Source organism: Macrotis lagotis, chromosome 5, assembly GCF_037893015.1.
Source record: "Macrotis lagotis isolate mMagLag1 chromosome 5, bilby.v1.9.chrom.fasta, whole genome shotgun sequence".
Taxonomy (NCBI): Eukaryota; Metazoa; Chordata; class Mammalia; order Peramelemorphia; family Peramelidae; genus Macrotis; species Macrotis lagotis.
The window spans coordinates 3,504,288-3,526,179 of NC_133662.1; the positions used below are offsets into that span (position 1 = coordinate 3,504,288).

The following is a 21,892-nucleotide window of genomic DNA, read 5'->3' on the forward strand; positions in this document are numbered from 1 at the left end:
CTCAGGGTGGGTGAGCCGGGGGTAGAGAGCAGAGAGCTGAGAGTCAGCCCTGGGAAGTGGGATGAAGTCCAAGGACCACCTTAAGAACAGCTGCAGAGGGTTTGGTAGTATGAGGGGTGGATTGGAGGGCTCCAGCTGGGTTGGAGGGGGAATTCCAGCAAAGAGAATTGCAGAATGAGGCTGGACATCTATCTGCTAGGCTTGGCTGCTCTAGAGGACCAGGTCAGTGAACTCCATATGTTCAGTGGGGTCTCCTTCCTAGAAAAAACACAGTAACAGCCCCCTCAACACCCCCAAACAACCCCCCACCCCATCCCTCAGGCATGGGCAGAATTCTCTCAACAGAACAGGAGATTATGGGGTCCCAGGGTCCAGCATACATTGTTCAAGGATAACCATTATCCAGCTGCTACACTACCAGGTCTAGGGAGTGGGCCACAGATCAAGGTCACAAATATTCCAGAGAAAGCAACCAGAATGCCCTTCTGGCTGGCCCACTTGGAGTCATTAAATCCAATGAGCAAAGCCTCTAGGGAATCTCAGCACCAAAGGTCTGTGAACTAGTCCTTCCCCCAACACAATATCCTAGGAAAATGAAGAAAAGCCAGCAGAAAAGGGGGGGGGGGGTTCCATAGAAAATTATGTTTAAGTCAAAGATCCTGACTTGAAGAGATCTAGAACTTCTGTGGAGAATATGAATTGGTCTCTATCCCAGAAAGACTTCTTAGAAGAAATCAGGAAGGAACATAAAAATCAAATGGAAAAACTGAGAAAAGAAACTAAAGAGAAAATTAACACCTTGCAACAACAAATCCTTGGAAAATAAAATTGGTCAAATGCAAAAAAGAAAATAATTCACTCAAAACCTCAACTGGGCAAATGGAAGAACTCCTTCAAAAATAGAATTGACCAATTGGAAAATGTGGTGCAGAAGGTAAATTAGGAAAATTCTTCTCTAAAAACAAAAGAATGGAATCTGGGGAAACAAATGACTTCATTAGAAACAAGAATCTGTTGAACAAAATCAAAAAAATTGAAAAAAATAGTAGAAAATGTAAAATGCTCCATCGGCAAAAGTACTGACATTGAGAATGGACCCAAGAGAGCCAACTTAAGAATCATGGGGCTTCCTGGCAACATTGAAGATAAAAAGAAGCCTGGACTCAATATTACATAAAGGATTTAGTGATGGAAAATTGCCATGATATCACGAAGTCAGAAGGCAAAACAGTTATTGAAAGAATAGATTGATCCCCTCCTGAAAGTTATATCAAAATGAAAATACCAAGGAATTTTATGGACAAATTCCAGAACTATCAGATAAAAGAAAATCCTGCAAGCAATCAGAAAGAAGCAATTTAGATACCAAGGAGTCACAGTAAGGACTACACAGGACCTGGTTGCATCAATGTTAAGTGATCAAAGGACCTGGAATGCAATACTCCAAAGAGCAAGGAAGCCTGGAATAAAGCCAAGAATTCACTATCCAGCAAAACTGAGCCTTCTCTTCCAGGGGAAAAGATGGACATTTAACGAAATAAGAGACATTCAATATCTCCTGATGAAAAGAACAGAGTTAACCCAGTTAAATAGAAATAAATAGTCAAGAGACACATGAAAAGGTAAAAAAAAGGGTAAAGAAAAAACCTGCTATCCAATAAGATGAAAGTGGCTATATCTCCACCTCAGAAGTGATGGACCCTCATGACTTATCCATGACTCTGATAGAATGATTTAAAAATAATATCTCCTTTAAAAATAATATCTCCTTTAAAAAGAGGGAGAGTAAAGACATAAGAGGATGGAGGAGATTGAAGGGGGTAAATCACATTACATAAAGAAGTACAAAGGACCTACTGCAATAGAGGGGAAGAAGAGAGGAGTTGAGAACTTCCTGAATCTTACTCTCATCAGACTTGGCTCACAAAGGCAACATACACACACTCAGTTAAGAAACTTATCTTAGCTTTCAAGTATTAAAAGGGGAAAGTTAGAGGGGGAGAGGAAAAGAGAAACTAACAGAAGGAAGAAGGGGCAAAGGGAAAGGGGAAAAAATGAGAGGGGGCTGGATATGAGGGGAAAACTTACTGAAGGAGGTAGCATTCAGAAGTAAGATACTAGGGAATAGGGGATAAAGTGAAAAAAGGGGAAAATTACAAACAGAGGGAAAATAGCATGGAGGGCAATAAAGAGTTGGTAATTATAACTTTGAATGTGAATGGGATGAACTCTCCCAAAAAATATAAGCAAATAATCAGACTGGATTAAAAACCAGAATCCTGCAATATGCTGCTTACAAGAAACTCATTTGAAGTAGAGAGATACATACAGAGTAAAGGTAAAAGGATGGAGCAAAATATATTTTGCTTCAGCTGAAATGAAAAAGGCAGGGATAGCAAGGGATGCAAAAATAGATGTCATTAAAAAAGATAAGGAAGGAAACTATATCCTCCTAAAAAGTACCATAGACAATCAATACTAAAAGTGTACATACCAAGTGGTATAGGATCCAAATTTTTAAAGAAGTTGAATGAGATACAGGAAGACATAGATGACAAAACTCTACTGGTAGGAAAACTCAACATCCTACTCTCAGATTTAGATAAATTTAACCTTAAAGTAAATAAGAAGGAAGTTAAGGAGGTAAATAGAATGTTAGAAAACCATGAGACCTTTGTAGAAAACTGATGGGGATAGAAAGGAATATACTTTTTGTCTGTAGTACATGGCACTTCTACAAAAATTGATCATGTATTAGGACATAAAAACCTTATAATCAAATGCAGAAAGGCAGAAATGGTGAATACATACTTTTCAGATCATAATGCAATAAAAATCACATGCAATAATGGACCATGGAAACTAAATAACCTCATTTTACACTATTACACTGTTGGTGGAGCTGTGAACTCATCCAACCCTTCTGGATAGCTATTTGGAACTATGCCCAAAGGGCAACAAAAATGTGCATACCCTTTGACCCAGCAATATCACTACTGGGTCTATACCCTTTAGAGATGAGGAAAAAGGGGAAAAACATTACTTGTACAAAAATAATTATAGCAGCCCTGTTTGTGGTAGCAAAGAATTGGAAATCCAGTAAATGTCCTTCAATTGGGGAATGGCTTAGCAAACTGTGGTATATGTTATGTCATGGAACACTACTGTTCTATTAGAAACCAGGAGGGACGGGATTTCAGGGAAACCTGGAGGGATTTGCATGAACTGATGCTGAGTGAGATGAGCAGAACCAGAAAAATACTGTACACCCTAACAGCAACATGGGAGTGATGTTCAACCTTGAAGGACTCACTCATTCCATCAGTGCAACAATCCGGAACAATTTTGGGCTGTCTGCAAAGGAGAGTACCATCTGTATCCAGATAAGGAGCTGTGGAGTTTGAACAAGGGGCAAGGACTATTCCCTTTAATTTAGGAAAAAAACAGATATCTTATTGTCTGATCTTGTTACCTCTTAGACTTCTCTTCTCTTTAAGGATATGATTTCTCTCTCATCACACCCAATTTGGATCAAGGTACAACATGGAAACAAAGTAAAGACTGACAGGGTGCTATCTAGGGTGAGGGGGGGCAAAATTGGGGGGAAATTGTAAAACTCAAATGATATGTTTAATAAAATAAATTTAAAAATAAATAAATAACCTCATTTTAAAGAACAAGTAGATCAACCAAAAATTATAGGAAGAATTAATATGTAATTTTACTATCTCATACTTTATTTTTTCTTCCTTAAGTATATGATTTCTCTCTCATCACATTCAAGTGAGATCAATGTATAACATGGAACCAATGTACAGACTAACAGAATGCCTACTATGGGGAGGTGGGGGGGGGCAAAAATGGGATGGGGGTAGAATTGTAAAACCCAAAATAAATAAAATCTTTCTAAAAAAAAAGAAAAATTAAAAATAGTAAAAAAAATAATAAAAAGAAAGAATTAATGATTTCATCCTAGATAATGATAATAACAAGACAACATAACAAAACTAATGGGATACAACCACGGAAGTTGTCAGGGGGTATATCATAGCTTTAAATACTTACATGAATAAATTAGAGAAAGAGGAAATCAATGAACTAAATATGCAACTAAAAAAATTAGAGAAATAACAAATTAAAAACCCTCCAATTAAACACCAAATTAGAAATTCTAAAAATTAAAGAAATTAATAAAATCAAAAGCAAGAAAATTATTGAACAAATAAAATCAAGAGCTGGTTTTTTTTTTAGGTTTTTGCAAAGCAAATGGGGTAAGTAGTTTGCCCAAGGCCACACAGCTAGGTAATTATGAAGTGTCTGAGGCCAGATTGGAACTCAGGTACTCCTGACTCCAGGGCTGGTGCTCTATCCATTGTACCACCTAGTCACAACAAGAGCTGAATTTTTTGAAAAAACAAAAAAACAAAACAAACAACAAAAATTGATAAACCTCTGATTAGGTAAATTTGATTAAAAAAGAGAAGAAAATGAAATTGCTAGTATCATAAATGAAAAAGGTGAACTCACCACTTTTGAGGAGGAAATTAAAATATTAATTCAGAATTATTTTGCCCAATTATATGCCAATAAATTTGATAATTGAAAGTGAAATGATGAATATTTACAAAAATAGAGCTTGTGCCCCGGTTAAATGAAGAAATTAAATACCTAAATAACACTGTCTCAGAAAAACAAATTCAACAAATCATTATTGAACTCCCTAAAAAAAATAAAATAAACAAAAAAAAAACCTTCAGAACCAGATGGATTCACAAGTGAATTCAGTCAAACATTTAAGGAACAATTGACTCCAATTCTATATAAACTTTTTGGAAAAATAGGTGAAGCTGGAACTCTGCCTAACTCTTTCTATGACACCAATATGGTGCTGAAACCTAAACCAGGAAGAATCAAAACAGAGAAAGAAAATTATAGATCTATCTCTGTGATGAATATAGATGCAAAAAACACTATGATCAAGTAGGATTTATCCCAGTAATTCAGGGTTAGTTCAATATTAGGAAAACTGTTAGTATAATTAACTATATCAATAACAAACCTAACAAATCATATGATTATCTCAATAGATGCTGAAAAAGCCTTTGACAAAATACAGCACCATTCCTACTAAAAACATTAGAGAATGTAAGAATGGATTGTTCCTTAAAAACATTAGCAGTATGGGGCAGCTAGGTGGCGTAGTGGATAGAGCACCGCCTTGGAGTCAGGAGTACCTGGGTTCAAATCCGGTCTCAGACACTTAATAATTACCTAGCTGTGTGGCCTTGGGCAAGCCACTTAACCCCATTTGCCTTGCAAAAACCTAAAAAAAAAAAAGAAAGATTAGCAGGATTGATCTGAAAGCATCAACAAGCATTATGTCCAATGGGGAAAAGTTAGAGGCATTCCCAATAAGATCAGGGGTGAAACAAGAATGCCTATTATCACGACTACTATTCAATATTGTGTTAGAAATGTTACCTTCAGCAATAAGAGATTAAAGAGAAATTGAAGGAATTAGAAATGGGAAGGTAGAAAAAAAAACTCACTCTTTGCAGATGACATGATGATATACTTAGAGAATCCTAAAAAATATCATCTTAAAAACTACCAGAAACAATTAGAAACTTTAACAAAGTTGCAGGATATAAAATAAACCCTCATAAATTCTCAGCATTTCTATACATTACTAGCAAATACAGCAGCAAGAGCTAGAAAGAGAAATCTCATTTAAAGTAACTTCAGACAGTATAAAATTCTTGGGAGTCTACCTGTCCATCAACTGGGGAATGGCTGAACCAATTGTGGCATGGTTATGTTTTGGAACACTATTGTTCTAGTAGAAACCAAGATGGTCAGGAATTCAGGAAAGCATGCAAAGATGTGCATGAACTGATAGTGAGTAAGAATGGGCAGAACCAGAAGAACACCATATACCATAACAGCAACATGGAGTTGATGATCAACCTGAATGGGCTTGCACATTTCATCAGTGCAATAATCAGGGACAATTTTTGATATCTGTGATGGAGAATACCATCTGTATCCAAAGAAAGAATTGTAGAGTTTAAACAAAGACAAAAGACTATTACCTTTAATTTAAAAAAAAAGTTATCTTATGTATTAAGTAATTTTACTATCTCATATTTTTTTCCTTAAAGATATTATTTTTCTCTCCATACATTCGATTTTTATCAATATATAGCATGGAAACAATGTAAAGACTATCAGACTGTCTTCTGTGGGGTATTGGGAGGGAAGTGAGATTGGGGGGAAAATTACAAAATCCTAAAAGAAAGAAATAAACTATGTATATAAATAAGATTTCCAAGAAAGTTTAGAGATAAGAAGCTCTCACAAAAACTTTTTAAAACTCTTTTAACTCTTTGTTTATCTCAGCCTGGAATTCAGTTTGAATTTATGCCCAACTTGTAATTCTCCTTAAGGGCTTTCATGTACATGTTCTGTTGTCTCCTCTTATTGTGGGTTTTTGTCTTGAGTGTCTGTCTCTATAATAGCTTCTTATGTGGATTCTTATTCCAATGTATTTCCTGACACTGGACTCGAAGATTCTTGAAGAACACTAACAGTAACAATTAGAAACAGGAGGATGTAAAAGACAAAATCCTACAATTAGAGTTAAGAAAATAACTAGTAGAATGAAAAGTCCTGGAAGCCAATAGAAAAGAGAAAGAATTTACACAGCAGCAATTCTCAAGTTGTTCAGAAACTTCTGAGGATTCCTAAGATCCTCTACTTTACTAAAGTACTAAGACATTAAAATCTGTAATCAAGTGAAGAGCAATAGATATAAAAGTTTGAAAAGAGGAGGTCTCAAAAATTTTTGGAGGGGTCATGAGAATAAAAAGTTTGAGAATCTCAACTGCACTGTCAATGTGCCAAAGACATGAAAAAAATGAGACCTGAGAAAAAGCTATTTGATTTGGTCACTTTTAGGAAAGCAGTTTCAGTAAAGTGGTAGGGAAGACAGAAGAGATGACAAGGCAGTTGAGAATTAAGTATATGCAGGGCCGCTAGGTGGCGCAGTGGATACAAGCACTGGCCCTGAAGTCAGGAGGACATGAGTTCAAATGCGAACTCAGACACTTAATGATTACCTAGCTGTGTGGCCTTGTGCAAGCCACTTAACCCCATTGCCTTGCAAAAACCTTAAAAAAAAAAATTAAGTATATGCTAAAGAAGTGAATGCATTGGATATTATAAAGTATTTTTTCCTAAAAAAACTGTTGACTAAAGGAAATATAGAGATGAGAACACCTTTAGGGGATAAGTTAAAAGATCTTTTTTCAATTAAGATTATCTGAATGATTATGAAGATTCCTTCCCCCCACCCCGTAGCATTATACTCTGTTTTGTTGATTAAGTTATTCTATACCCATTGCTGTCTGGGATATTGTACTCTAATCTCTATGCTCCTTTAAACCGATGGCTGCTAAATTGTATATGAGTATCAATTGTAACTCATCAGGAATTAAATTATTTATTTCTGGCTGCTTGCAGCATTTTATTCTTTAACTTAGAAGCTCTGAAGTTTTCATACAGGAATTTCTTTTAACGAGACCAACGAATTGTTTCTACTTTGCTTTCTGTTTCTAAGAGGCAGGTTTTTTTTTTTTAACATTTCTCAAGATTTCTTTTTTTTTTTTTTGTGGCCACAGCATTCAGGTAGTCTAATGATTACCAAAAGATCTCTCTCTCCTTAATCTGTTTTCTAAGTAAGTTGTCTTTGCTATAAGATACCTTATATTTCTCAGACTTTTTTTTCCCCAGTCTTCTGACTTTTATTTCTTTGTATAATGGAGTCACTGGTCCTATTTAATTTTTAGGGGGTCTGGTTGCTTGGGTAAGGGTTTGAACCTTTTGTGCAAAAATGTTAATTCTCTTTCAAATTCTTTCTTCCAAACTTCTCATTTCTTTTACATTTCCCCCCCTTTAGTGCTCTCATTCACAAAAACTTTTTAAAACTCTTTTTTAACTCTTTGCTTATCTCAGCCTGGAATTCAGTTTGAATTTATGCCCAACTTGTAATTCTCTTTAAGGGCTTTCATGTACATGCTCTGTTGTCTCCTCTTATTGTGGGTTTTTGTCTTGAGTGTCTGTCTCTATATTAGCTTTTTATGTGGATTCTTCTTTTTAAGTTATTAAGTGTTGTGTTGTTTCAGCACCTCAGGAAAAGCTCAGGTATAGACCTGCAAGCTTTCATTGCTCCCAAAGGAGTCTGATCCAGACCCAAATCTGACTGCTGTCCCCCTGTTCAAATTCTAAAAGTTCCTAATCTGGGTTTGTATCTGAACAACAATAGGTTGGACTCAGCTGTTATTAGAAAACTAGGAAGTTATGCAGGTTCAAAGTGACACAGTTACAGGCTCCCATCTGGTCTGTAATTCTTGATTATTTATTTCTTGGCAGGCTTCAGACTGGGTAGAAATAGAGTTCCTGCTATGTCTCTAGCATCTGAAGCACACTACTACTCCTTCTAATCCTACTCTCTTCTTGATTTACAACCCAAGACTGAATTGTGGGAGGAAGTGGGCAAGGTAGGTCTCTTTCTCAGTCCAATTGGCACCTATGCCTATCAAAGTGTCCCAGGATGGGTCTGGGATCACTATATACCATGGTATACAACTTCTACCTGCAATCAAGAGCTCCTGACTAAACTATCTCCTGAGTGACCGCAAAACTCTCATCCTCCCTAAGCTAACTTGGTCCAAAAAGGACTCAATGTGACTTTTTCACACAATTTCTCAACAAGATTTAGTCTTAGAATTTTGTAAAGGGGACCATGCTGCTCTACTTTCCACTGAGATTGGTATAAATAGGAAAAACTTTTTTATGAAGGAAAGAAGAAAAATGGAAAAAAATACATAAGTTTTGAGGTAGAGACTGACAATTGAGAAAATATGCACTCAAAGGCTACTAAATACTAAAACACTAAATGAGTCTTTGACTGACTGCTGAAGCAAAGTAGGTGAAATAGGGATGTAAAGATTCAATCACTCAACAAATATTTATTAGGTCCCTATTACCAACCCATAGGTGCTGGGAATACCAAGACAAAACATCCCCTTAGTTAGATATAAAGTATAAGCAACTATGTTAAATGGGGGAGGCAAAGGGCCACTAGCAACCAGGTAGATCAAAAAAGGCTTCATATAAGGAGTAATGTTTGAAGTTAAGTTTTGAAAGTGGTCAGTGATTCTAAGTGGCAGATGTGAGGAATAAGTGTATTAACAGGGATGAAGGACAGACAGCCTGTGCAAAGGTATGATGATAGGAGATGGAATGGTGTGTGTGTGCAAGATATCAGTCTGGTTGAACTAAAGAGTACGTGAATGGGAATAATGTATAATCAGTCAGAAAAGGTAGGGTGGATACAAACTAGAAAAGGTTTAAAAAGGCAAAAAGAAGAGTCCATATTTGAACCAAGAGGTAATTGGGAGTCACTGGAATTTTTATAAAAGTTTCATGGTCTGGGGCAGCTAGGTGGAGCAGTGGATAAAGCACCAGCCCTGGAGTCAAGAGTACCTGGGTTCAAATCCAGTCTCAGAAACACCTAGTTTTGTGGCCTTGGGCAAGCCACTTAACCCCATTTGCCTTGCAAAAAAAAAAAAAAAAAAAACCCTAAAAACCCCTAAAAACCAAAAAACTTTCATGGTCAAAATTGTGCTTCAGGAATTTTATTTTATCAGTTGCATGGGTATGGATAGGAAAGGTTGATTGCAATAATAATACAGGCAAGAGAAGTTAAAGATCTGAGTAATAGTAGCTGTGTAGAGAAACAGGGAGAAGGGAAGAGTCACATTCACAAAAGAGCCAGAGTAAGGGTCCAGGAAATAGTCTCTGTGTGGAAGAATGTAATAGGAAATCTATTGCTATGATTAATACAGAACAAAGAGGAAAGAGTCAAGAGCTAATGAAATCAAGTAAAAATAAATATGAAGTATTTTCTGTTCCTTTTTAGATAGAAGATAGTATTCTGCTACACATTTACTATCATAGATGAAGAGTGGAAGGGACTTCAGGGGTTCTCAATATTACAGATGAGGCAGCTAATGACTAAGGTCATGTAGTTGTAATAAGCATCAGAGGTAAGATTTGAAGCCAGGGCTTCAGACTCCAGCACCAAAATGCATTCTACTATATGTGAAATTCAACATCCTTATCTCTTAGAATCATTGTAAAAGTTCCTAAAAGAAGAAAATTGGAGTTTGACTAAAATTATGTTTTAAGATTTAAGATGGGCTTAATTAATCCTCTCTTCTTTATTCTTTCCTGTTGCCACTATTCACTATTTAGAAATACAGGTATGATCAAGAGATGCTAAAAAGATTACAGTTCTAGAGGGTGTAATGGTGGAGTCAGATATGATTAATACTTACTTGTGACCATTCAGAGCTGCATGGTGCAAAGGGGTATAACCAGTGCTATCAACGCAATTGACATTGGGTCCTCTCCAGATGCTGTAGTGAAGACAAAAAGAAAAACCATAAAGTCACAGATCAAATTTAAAGGCAGTAAGCAAGAAAGATTTATCAATAAATAGTCTTTTGTCATGTTTGTTCTCTTTTTATATGTTGATAAGGGACAAAAGCAATTATCTATAGCAATTTGTGATGCTAAGGTAACAAAGAGACAAATTGGAATTATTTAGCTGCCACCTTCCCTAAAAACTAAACTACAGTATTCTTTTAGTCTGAGATTTCTGTCACTGAATTCCACTAATAAAATAAGACAAAAACAGTGACAGATAACCAAGAACATAACTGAATTAAACTAGTACACATTCCCAAAATACATTTGCCACCAACCATTAGGACAAGTACATGGGTGCTTTTTCCTATATGCTGTCACCACCAATATCTAAAACAAGGCAGGATACAAACATCTGGAAAACTGGGATGATTCAACTACTCAATTCTCAACAACTTAGAACAAAAAACATACAAAACCCTGGTAAATAGAGTAGGGCAAAAAAGTTAACATAAAGCACAACTCAAAAAGCTCTGGATACTTTGCAAAGACCAGATTAATTTCCTCACAAATCACTTTAAAAAAAATTACTCCCACACATACTGTTAACAACTTGCATTCCTCTACCACAAAAATTGGTTCAACATACTTCTCATTATTCCTCAGAAGTTAGCTATGGAATGGCATGGTTCCCTGAAGCACTTGGTTTCCTGAACAGATCCAAATAACTCTTTGATCCAAACTGCCTGCTCTCTCTCAAACGAGATCGGGTTTTCTTTCCATAGGTCAAGTCCAAGGACACCACTCAGACATAAGAACTACCCAATGATCAATCATTCTCAAATGTAAAATGCCAGAAAGTACCAAAGGCAAGGCAAGTTTTCACTCTATCATAGGATATCAATAATGCCAGGCCAAAGACCTCATCTATGTTAATGTCATTGATAATCCTGTATCCTCTTCTATCCTTTATATTAAGAACATGCTCAACTTTAAATCAGGGTGAACATAACAAAATCAATAGCCTCCTTACTGATATATGTTAGTACACAGAGGATGTAGAACTTGAAGAGTTTTTAGTGGACATTTAATATAGCTTCTTCATTTTTACATTCTTTTTAACAGACAATGGTTAATAAAGTACTTGATCAATCTCTCCTAGACAGTAAGTGGCAAAGTTACTCTGGTTTCTGAGGTCCACTGTCTCCAAATTCAATGTAATTTCCATTGCTCTTGCTTTCTAATCAAATTATATTTTTAACTCACTTTCCTAACACACTGCATAATACCATATAACGAGGTGTAGTAGACAGAGCAGCGAATTTGCAGTTGTAGAACATAGGTTTCAAATTCTGGAGAGATCCTGGGCAAGTCATTTAATCTCTGCAGGTCTCAGTCTCCTCAGCTGCAAAAGGAATGATTTGAGCTAAAAGAACCTTAAGAACCCTTGTATCTCTAAGTTTTGATTTTCATATTTGTCATCAAAATATTGCTATGAAGTGATTGAGATTGCCATTTACTTTTTATTATTTTAAAGATTTTATTTATTTTGAGTTTTACAATTTTCCCCTAATCTTACTTCCCTCCCCCATCCCCCACAGAAGGCAATTTGTCAATCTTTACATTGTTTCCATGTTATACATTGATCCAAATTGAATGTGATGAGAGAGAAATCATATCCTTAAGGAATAAAATAAGTATAAGAGATAACAAGACTACGTAATAAGATAAGTATTTTTTTTTCATAAATTAAAGGTAATAGTCCTTGGTTTTTGTTCAAACTCCACAATGCTTTCTCTGGATACAGATGATATTCTCCATTGCAGACAGCCCAAAACCGTCCCTCGTTGTAGCACTGATGGAATGAGCAAGTCCATCAAGGTTGATCATCACTCCCATGTTGCTGTTAGGGTGTACAATATTTTCCGGGTCCTGCTCATCTCCCTCAGCATCAGTTCATGCAGATCCTTCCAGGCTTCCCTGAAATCCCATCCCTCCTGGTTTCTAATAGAACAATAGTGTTCCATGACATACATATACCACAGTTTGTTAAGCCATTCCCCAAATTGAAGGACATTCACTTAATTTCCGATTCTTTGCCAACACAAACAGGGCTGCTATGAATTTTTTTGTACAAGTGATGTTTTAACCCTTTTTCATTATCTCTTCAGAGTATAGACCCAATAGTGGTATTGCTGGATCAAAGGGTATGCACATTTCTGTTGCCCTTTGGGCATAGTTCGAAACTGCTCTCCAGAGAGGCTGGATGAGTTCACAGCTCCACCAACAACGCAATAGTGTCCCAGATTTCCCACATCCCTTCCCACATTGATAATTATCCTTTCTGGACATACTGGCCAGTCTGAGAGCTGTGAGGTGCTACCTCAGAGATGCTTTAATTTGCATTTCTCTAATAAGTAGTAATTTGGAGCAATTTTTCATATGACTATGGATCACTTTGATTTCCTCATCTGTAAATTGCCTTTGCATATCCTTTGACCATTTGTCAATTGGGGAATGGCTTGATTTTTTTAACAAATCTGACTCAGTTCTCTGTATATTTTAGAAATGAATCCTTGTCAGAAATACTTGTAAAAATTGTTTCCCAGTTTACTACATTTCTTTTGATCTTGGTTACAGTGGTTTTGTCTGTGCAAAAGCTTTTTTAATTTAATGTGAGATTACAATTTATTTTACAAGTAAAGCTGAGTTCAGAAGAAAAATCAGTCCTAAGACATAGAAAATTTTAGCAAGAGATTCAAAAGAGTCTGCATTTATGAACTACTACAATGAATAATTAAATTACTAGAAATTACACAATTAACAAAATAATTACTACAGACATCAAGTTGCTGTAGGAGTTCACAGAAGAAAGTCATCACTACTGGCTAGAAATATAGTCAAGGAACCCAAATATGGCATTCCTAATTTGTTAAAGACTGTGTAAGTTCAAACCATCTTCATACCAAAATAGCTCTGGACTTGCAAATTAAGCCCCTTGTTTTTGACAAAAGAGCAAAGCTGAACAATATATTCATCTCTTTCTTCACTCTTCTATGCCTAAACAAGTAACCTTATCTAGGAGCTTAATTATAAGGGAAGTTACTGACACAAGTGCCTTGCATATTCTAGAGGACAGGTTCTCAAACACTTTTTGTCTTAACAATCCAAAAAACTTAATGATTACTTCAAAGAATATTAAATTTAGGTGAGTTATAGCTGACAATACTTATTGCATTAAAAATTAAAATTTACATATAATAACCCATTTTATGAAATTAGCCACATTTTCAAAACAAAAAAATTTGGTGAGAAGAGAAGTTCTGATTTACATTTTAGAAATAAGGGGAGGGGAGGGGAGGGAAGAAGGAATTCAGTTTACAATACCAACAGTCCTCTGAGGGCTTCTCCTGAAGATGACCATGCCATACTTCTGTATACAATATAAATGCTTTGTGTGTACTTGTCATCTTGTCACACAGATAGATCAAGATTCAATAAAATTAATATTCTTACTGCTTCATCAAGGATATCCATAAGTGAAACTGGCATTATTTTTATTTTAAAACAGTTAACTATTAGCAAATACTGCCTTGATTTAGGCTACACACCAGTAGCTTTACCCACTTTTTTAATATCATTGGTGCAAACGCCAACCTAACTATAAAAGGTTAAACTATCAGATTCAAAATAGTTAATCAATATTTTGGATATTTTAGCACCACTTGTGTTTACTGCCATTCACCCACATAATTGGTGCTTAATAAAAGACTTATTAAAGAACAAGTCTAGTCAAATACGTAGATCTGTCCACTTGTAAAGCAAAAAAAAGTTTTATTAACTCAGTCTTCATTTTTTGCAGATAAACCTTTAATTCACAGATCATGAAGATTCATGGTGTACAGTGAAATTCTTCACTGTACACTCAAAGAATATGAACTTCTAGAGACAATACAAGTCCATTTCCCAAGTGATATATGGTCAAAGGATAAGAACAGACAGTTTTCCATTGAAGAAATATTTGTTTGTTTGTTTTTAGGGGGGGTTGCAAAGCAACGGGGTTAAGTGGCTTGCCCAAGGTCACACAACTAGGTAATTATTAAGTGTCTGAGGCCGGATTTGAACTCAGGTACTCCTGACTCCAGGGCCGGTGCTCTATCCACTGCACCACCTAGCCACCCCATTGAAGAAATATAAACAATTTAGTCATACTAAAAAATGCTCTGAACCATTATTGATTAGAAAAATGCAGATTAGAATAACCTTGAGATATCATTTTATATCTTGTTGACTGGCCGAAAAGAAAAACGTTGGAGAGGATGTGGAGAAATTGGAACGCTAATTCATCGTCTGTGAAAATATAAACTAATCCAACCTTTTGGAGAATAATGAGAAATTATGCCCAATGAGTTTTTAACTTACAAAATACCATTACTTGGGTTATTTCCAAAGATGATTAGAGGGGAAAAGAAGAAAACCTATATATATATTCTTTTTTAAATTTATTTTTATTAAAGATATTATTTGAGTTTTACAATTTTCCCCCCAATCTTGCTTCCCCACCCCCACCCCCACGGAAAGCACTCTGTCAGTCTTTATTTTGTTTACATGTTGTACCTTGATCCAAATTGGGTGTGATGAGAGAGAAATCTTATCTTTAAAGAAGAGAAGTCTAAAATCAGACAATAAGATCTTGTTTTTCTAAATTAAAGGGAATAGTCCTTGAACTTTGTTCAAACTCCACAGCTCCTTATCTGGATACAGATGGCACTCTCCTTTGCAGACAGCCCCAGATTGTCCCTGGTGGTTGTACTGATGGAATGAGCGAGTCCTTCAAGACTGAACATCACTCCCATGTTGCTGTTAGGGTGTACAGTGTTTTTCTGGTTCTGCTCATCTCACTCAGCATCAGTTCATGCAAATCCCTCCAGGCTTCCCTGAAATCCCGCCCCTCCTGGTTTCTAATAGAACAATAGTGTTCCATGGCATACATAGACCACAGTTTGCTAAGCCATTCCCCAATTGAAGGACATTTACTTGATTTCCAATTCTTTGCCACCACAAACAGGGCTGCTATAAATATTTTTGAACAAGTAATGTGAAAACTTATATATATTCTAAAATATTCATAGCAGCTCTCTTTGTTGTAGCAAAGTCATCCAAACTGCAGGGATATCCAACTGAGGAATAGCTGAATAAGTTGTGGTATATGATTGTGATGGAACACTATTGTGCTATGAGAAAAGAGGGAAAATTATAAAAATATGGAAAGAATTACACAAAATGATGAAAAGTGAAAATGAGCAGAAAAGAACACTGTTAACGGTAACAGCAATGTTGTTTTAAGAAAAACTTTGAGTAAATATCATTTGAGTAAAAATTTTAGTAAAATTAACAATAAAGGACATATAAAAAAGTCATCTGTAAAAAATCTGATAAACAGAAGTATACATAGAATAAATGTGTACATACACACACACACACATACACACACACACACACACACACACACACACACACCCCTTATTTTGTGCCTAATCTAGGGAGAAGATGGAAGAGGGAAGAAAGGAATACTAGGTGGCTCAGTGGATAAAGCACTGACCTTGAGTCAGGAGAATGGGAATGTGAATTCAGCCTCAGATCCTTGTCACGTACTAGCTGTGTGACCTTGGGTGAGTCACTTAACCCTGATAACCTTGCATCCAGGGTCATTTCCAATCACCTTTTTGAATAGTATTATGTTATATTATGTTTTTCTAGTACCATGATATGTGATGTTTTAATTATATAAACTAAAAATAAAAATTTAAAAATATCATTAACAATAAAAATAGAACTTCAAATTTTAAAAAATATGCATGAAAGGCAAAAACTGCTCTAAGGATTATTAAGAAAACAATTTTAACTTCACAGACCTTCCCCTGAAAGGGTCACAGTTACCCCTAGGAGATCCAGAGAACTCATTGAGAGAAGTGCTGTTCTAGAGAAACAATTGAGTTTCAATTTTCTACATCAATAAATGGGTTTCTCAAAAAAAATATTAAAACTTCAAAAGCATTACAAAGAACAGCAGAAAAAGAGAATAGCTCTTGTACTAAAATATTTATTTCAATTTCTAAAACTGAGTTAAAAAAGCAAAAGGAGAAAATGGAAAACCATTCATGCCAGTATTTATGACATATATAAATATTTTAAGATGAAGGTCTCTCTCTAGCTTGCCCAGGCTGGAAATTACACAGGCCACTCACCACTCTGATATTACTCTTAATCAATACAGAAACTTTAACATGCTCTGTTTTTCCAACCTAGGATAGTTCAACCTTCCTTGGGTAAAGTCAGAGTCAAAAAACATTTATTCATCATCTACACTGTGCTAAGCTCTGGGGAAACAAATAAAGGAAGCAGATGGCCCCATCCTCAAGGAGCTCACAATCTAATGGGAGAAGATAAAGCATAAAAGGAAACTGAAAAACAAGGATGGACTATGAGTTCTAAGTGTCAGGCTGTAAGATGATCAGGTGTTTGCAAAAAGGTAGCACCAGGGTGAAGAGAAGTCCTCTGAGCTAGGGGTTACCAGCCTCCTGGACTTCATGATCTCTAAGCATTCATCATCCTACAAGATGAAATCACTCTGAAACTCATCTTGTCAACTCCTCCTGACTCCTTTTGGAGAGCATGAAAGTTGAACATTACAGGGAAAGCTCTTCTAAGATTCTCCACCATTTAAGGGCACACCTAGGAAATTCACTTCATCATTACCCATCACTTCTCTCCTGGGTTTCATATTCTCCAAAAACTCAACATGGTTCATGATGAAATCAACATTCTAATTCATACATTCTCAGTTGATTTCCTGCTCTGGCTGCAGGACTTTAAAATGACCAGCCTTAAATATGCAAAAGTATTTCTACTTTGCATCCTATTCTGAAGCAAAAATGATTTATAAATAAAGTCAAATGAAATAGTATTCCATGTAGCCAAACTTGTATTTAAAAATTGTTGGAGTTCTTTTCCCTCTCCTTTTTGAAATGAATTCTTTATCTATTTGATAATGCAAAAAGATACTAAATCTTTTTCAGAAAACAAAGTTTTCTTTATTTTCTGATAATGCTGCCAGTTTCTGTTGCCAGATCTTTGAGCATTTCCCATAAAGTGGCAAAAGCAAAGAAATATTAGGTTCCTTTAAATTCAAAAGTTGGGATCCCATTTGTGTCAAGAATTTTAGATAAGAAAGTTCACTGATAGTATTAAAAACAAATAAAGAGTAATTTAATTGCTTTGCTATTTCGAATTTATCATCATACCATTTGCAAATATAGTCACCTAAAAGACCCCAATAATGACTGCTGTTTAACTGAAAAAATTATGATGTCTACATTAATACTTTCCCCAATTCTTTCAAATTCTTTAACTTTACTTATTAGCACAAGAATCACCTAAATATCAATGTCAAGGAAAATGTTCCTAATCCATGACCTCCATCACCTTTCTCTGGGTAACCATAATCTAGAAACTCTGCTTCTCTCCTCAGTAATCACTGGCTTGGTTCCAACCACAAGCTGAGAGAGAAGAGACCAGGCACAGAGTAGGAGAAGCATGCCAAAATTAAGATGAACCACAGCATGAACAGACACTGCCTGATTGGTGGGATATATCATTACCTCAACATTTGGACACCTTAAGGGATCTGATATTTGGGGCCACAAGGAAACATACGATGTAAAGGAAACCCAAGTCATCACACTATCAAACTATTTCCTCTCAAGTCTTCACTACTTATTATTTTGTTTTTGTTTGCAAGGCAATGGAGTTAAGTGACTTGCCCAAGGTCACACAGCTAATTAATTATTAAGTGTCTGAGGCCAAATTTGAATTCAGGTCCTCCTGACTCCAGGGCTGGAGCGCTCTATCTACTGTGCCACCTAACTGCTCCTTCACAACTTAATATTAAGTAGAAAATAGTTTGCCCTCCTGCTTAGACTCAATTTCATCACATCACTTTGTGAGGCACCTAAAGACATTCAAAGTACCTTGAAAGATAAATATTTGTAGGCTTTCTGATCAAATAAGTTACCATGGAAGTAGTTTAATAGGTAAAACCAACAAAAGGAGAATGGCTTTTTGTATAAAGGAACAGGTTGGTTTTTTTTTCAAATCACCTGTGATCCTACCTTCAGTGGCAGTTTTTGACAAAACAAGTTCTGATTAAGACGGACTCCTTTTTTCAACTTCTGATTTTATGCAAATCCATAAGGCGCTACCCAATAACTTTTCTAGGCCAATACCCATTCAATGAATAAGCTGTCTTTGGGTTCTACTGGAATCCCCTGAGAGAATTAAAGACTACTTAAGTAGATTCAAGGAGTTTAGAAAAGCAAGTTACTTTTCAAGTTTTACTTGCTCCAAAGTTTCCTAAGGTAGAAAGAGTGCTGCAGAAAGGGGTCAATCTTGTAGCCAGCAAGTTATCTTGAAAACTCTCTTCATTTTGTAGTCCAAGGTAAAACTTGTCTGATATTCCAAATATCTTCTGATTCCCTATTTTAGCATTCCAGTCCCTATGATGAATGTAAATTTGGGGGGTTGGGGGGGAGTAAGGAAAAGAGATATTTCTAGAAGATGCTGTAAGTCTTCATAGAACTGACTGACTTTGGTTTCAATGGTTGGCCACAGATATTACTGTGATGTTGAGAAAATTTACCTTGAATTTGAACACTTAACATTCAGTCATTTTTGAGATTATATCACAGTACTGTTTTTTTTTATTGACTATGAGGGCTTCTCTACTTTTAGGGAATTCTTGCCAACAGTAATATGTCAGTCATCATCTGAATTGAATTCACTCATTCCCATCCACTTAAGTTCACTGATACCCAAGATGTGGATATTTAAATTTTCCATCTCCTGTGTGATAACATCCAGCTTACCTTGGTTCCTAGAACTTATATTTGTGCACTATTGATCTTTAGAGCATAAGACCTTCCTTTTATCACCAAATACAAACTCAGTTTTGACTTGGAGCAACTTGTTCTTATCCTCTATACTACCCCAGTAGTATTTTGGTCACCATTCACCCTTAAGTGGTTCATTTTTCGGTGTCATATCTTTCATCATATTAATACTAGGAAATACATATTTTAGAGTTTCTACTTGCAGTTGTTATAAAATTACAACTATGCCCCACTATGCTGTATTAGGGAGCATCTTCATTCTAAAAAAGTTTTTTTTTTTTATTTTGGTTGGTGTCAATTTTGGATTACTCATCATTCCAGCTTTAGTTCTCTGGTTGAAGCTCTGGGTTAGGATTAGATTCCACCACTTGCTATACTTTTAAGGAGTTTCAGGTCTGCTTTATCTTATCCTAGGGTAACCCAAGTTTCTGCTCTGAACTCCTCCCCTCAGATTTAGGCACAGTTGGATCTCTGAGTTTCAGTGATCTTAATCTTTAGGTCCCTCGATGTTATCTCAGGACAGAATAATAGGGACTTCAGAGCTCTAGTATTGGTGGGCTGTCCTACTTTGAGAAAAGGCATCCCTGCATTAGTCTCTGCCTCTTACCAGGTCTTCACTATAAGTTCTTTTTTTTTTTTTAGGTTTTTTGCAAGGGATTCACTGAGGTGGAGGGGTGAAACAAGAGCTTTCAAGGCATGGGGGACGATCAGTACTAAGGTTCAGAGATGGGACATGGGAACGTTTCCCCATTTTTCACAACTGATAGTTCTTTCCCTTTCAAACAACCAATCTTATATATAACTTTAACTCTATTCTCTATTTATAAATATATATATATATAAGCATAAATAGATATCAATTGATAAGCATATAAATCTTCACATATTATGTATATGTAGTGTGTAAATGTGTTTGTCCTTATTGTCCCCTATTAGAATGTAAGCTCTCTTTTTTAATCCAGACCAACCAATTTAATGGATTCAATGGTCTTCTCTCTCTGCCCAGATGCTTCTCAAATGGAATAGAAACAAGTGGATTGAAAGAGAGTGTCTTGGCATGGAGTTTTTCCGAAGTTCCTACAAGGGATTAGAGGAAGGACTGTAATTAATTTCTATAATGTGCCTCTGTTATGTCCATTCTATTCACCTAATATAAAGGAGGGATTCAGGGATAACTTGTTTTGGGGCTTAGCCTCCTCTTTTACTTCTTCTTTTTCCCTAGGAAAAAGCAGTTTTAAATCAATTCCTACTTAGTTTCTTAGTGATGTGTAACACATTCTTTCTAAAAAGTAAACACTCATTCTACCTACCCAAATATTTTTGGAATGGAAATCAATTAGTCACTAATCTCTACGTTAGTAAAAATATAGAAATAGCCAATTTTTCTGCAATCAGTGACTTTTTAATCTCTGTGAAGAACATGGTGTCCAGGAAGTCTTCCACAGAAAGAGACAGAGTAGAAGTTGAAAAAGAGACAACCTCTCTAGAACAGAGAAAGAACAATGAGTTATTCTGTCACCAGTTCACCGGGGGGGGGGGGGGGGGGGGGGGGGGGCGCCCTTTGCATTGGCAGGGAGAGAAGAGGAAAGCCACCACTCTAAAGGAGGTATCTATTTGCTTCAGTATCTTCCGGAAATAAGTGACTGGGGATTTGAATCAAGGGAAAGGCAAAAGACCAGAAACAGAAACAGAAGATGGATGAGAGCAAGGCAACTGAAATGCAGGAAACACAGGAAAGAAAAGATCCAGAATTTTTGAATCTCATTAAATTGGTGGTCTGGAAAACATTTCTCTCATCATCTTTCCCCTTTTTTTTCAGTTTGGAGATCCTGAGACAGTAATTGTGCTGACCCCTTTCCCTTAATTCTGTTTCATGAGAGGAGTATGATCAGGAAACAAGGAAAGTAACCTATTAGAGGAGATTTAGGAGATGCCTAGATGGTCTAACTCCTTTTCACTGTCTTTATATCTGAATTTCTTCTTCATTTTTGCAAGGCAATGGGGTTAAGTAACTTGCCCAAGGTCACACAGCTAGGTAATTATTAATTGTCTGAGGCTGGATTTGAACACAGGTACTCCTGTTTCCAGGGCTGGTGCTCTATCCACAGTGCCACCTAAGATGCCCCCACTTTAAGATCAATACAATGAACTATATGATTCCAGCAAGCTAAATCTCTGAATCTATGAAAGCAGTGAGCCCTGAATTTTAAGAGAAGAGTCAGGAATGGCTCATAAATAAACTAATTAAATTTTTTAGTATTATTTTAATACTTCATTTTATTCCCTGTAATACTTTCAGACACATTCAGGGAAATTTAATCCAAGCAATTTAAATGACACTGCAGCATGGTTGTGGCAGTGTAGAAGCAGCTTAAGTTTTTGTAACCTTACTCTAACCTATTTTGTAATCTTATTTCCCCCAAACTGGGAAAATTTTACTTCTCCCATGTGCT

The 21,892-nt window shown here is 36.1% G+C and overlaps 1 protein-coding gene across 6 annotated transcripts in view; it reads right to left on the reverse strand.

Moving 5' to 3' along the window:
* The window catches only part of ANKS1A (ankyrin repeat and sterile alpha motif domain containing 1A), a 264,812-nt gene that overhangs the window by 174,920 nt on the left and 68,000 nt on the right, over positions 1-21,892 (reverse strand). For all 6 annotated transcript variants that reach the window (XR_012478464.1, XM_074236482.1, XM_074236481.1 and 3 more), the window contains exon 2: positions 10,401-10,481. Coding sequence is in view for 5 of the 6 variants with exons in the window: in XM_074236482.1 (XP_074092583.1) it covers positions 10,401-10,481 (81 nt within the window). In the remaining variant the exon portion in view is untranslated. The remainder of the gene's footprint in view (positions 1-10,400; positions 10,482-21,892) is intronic.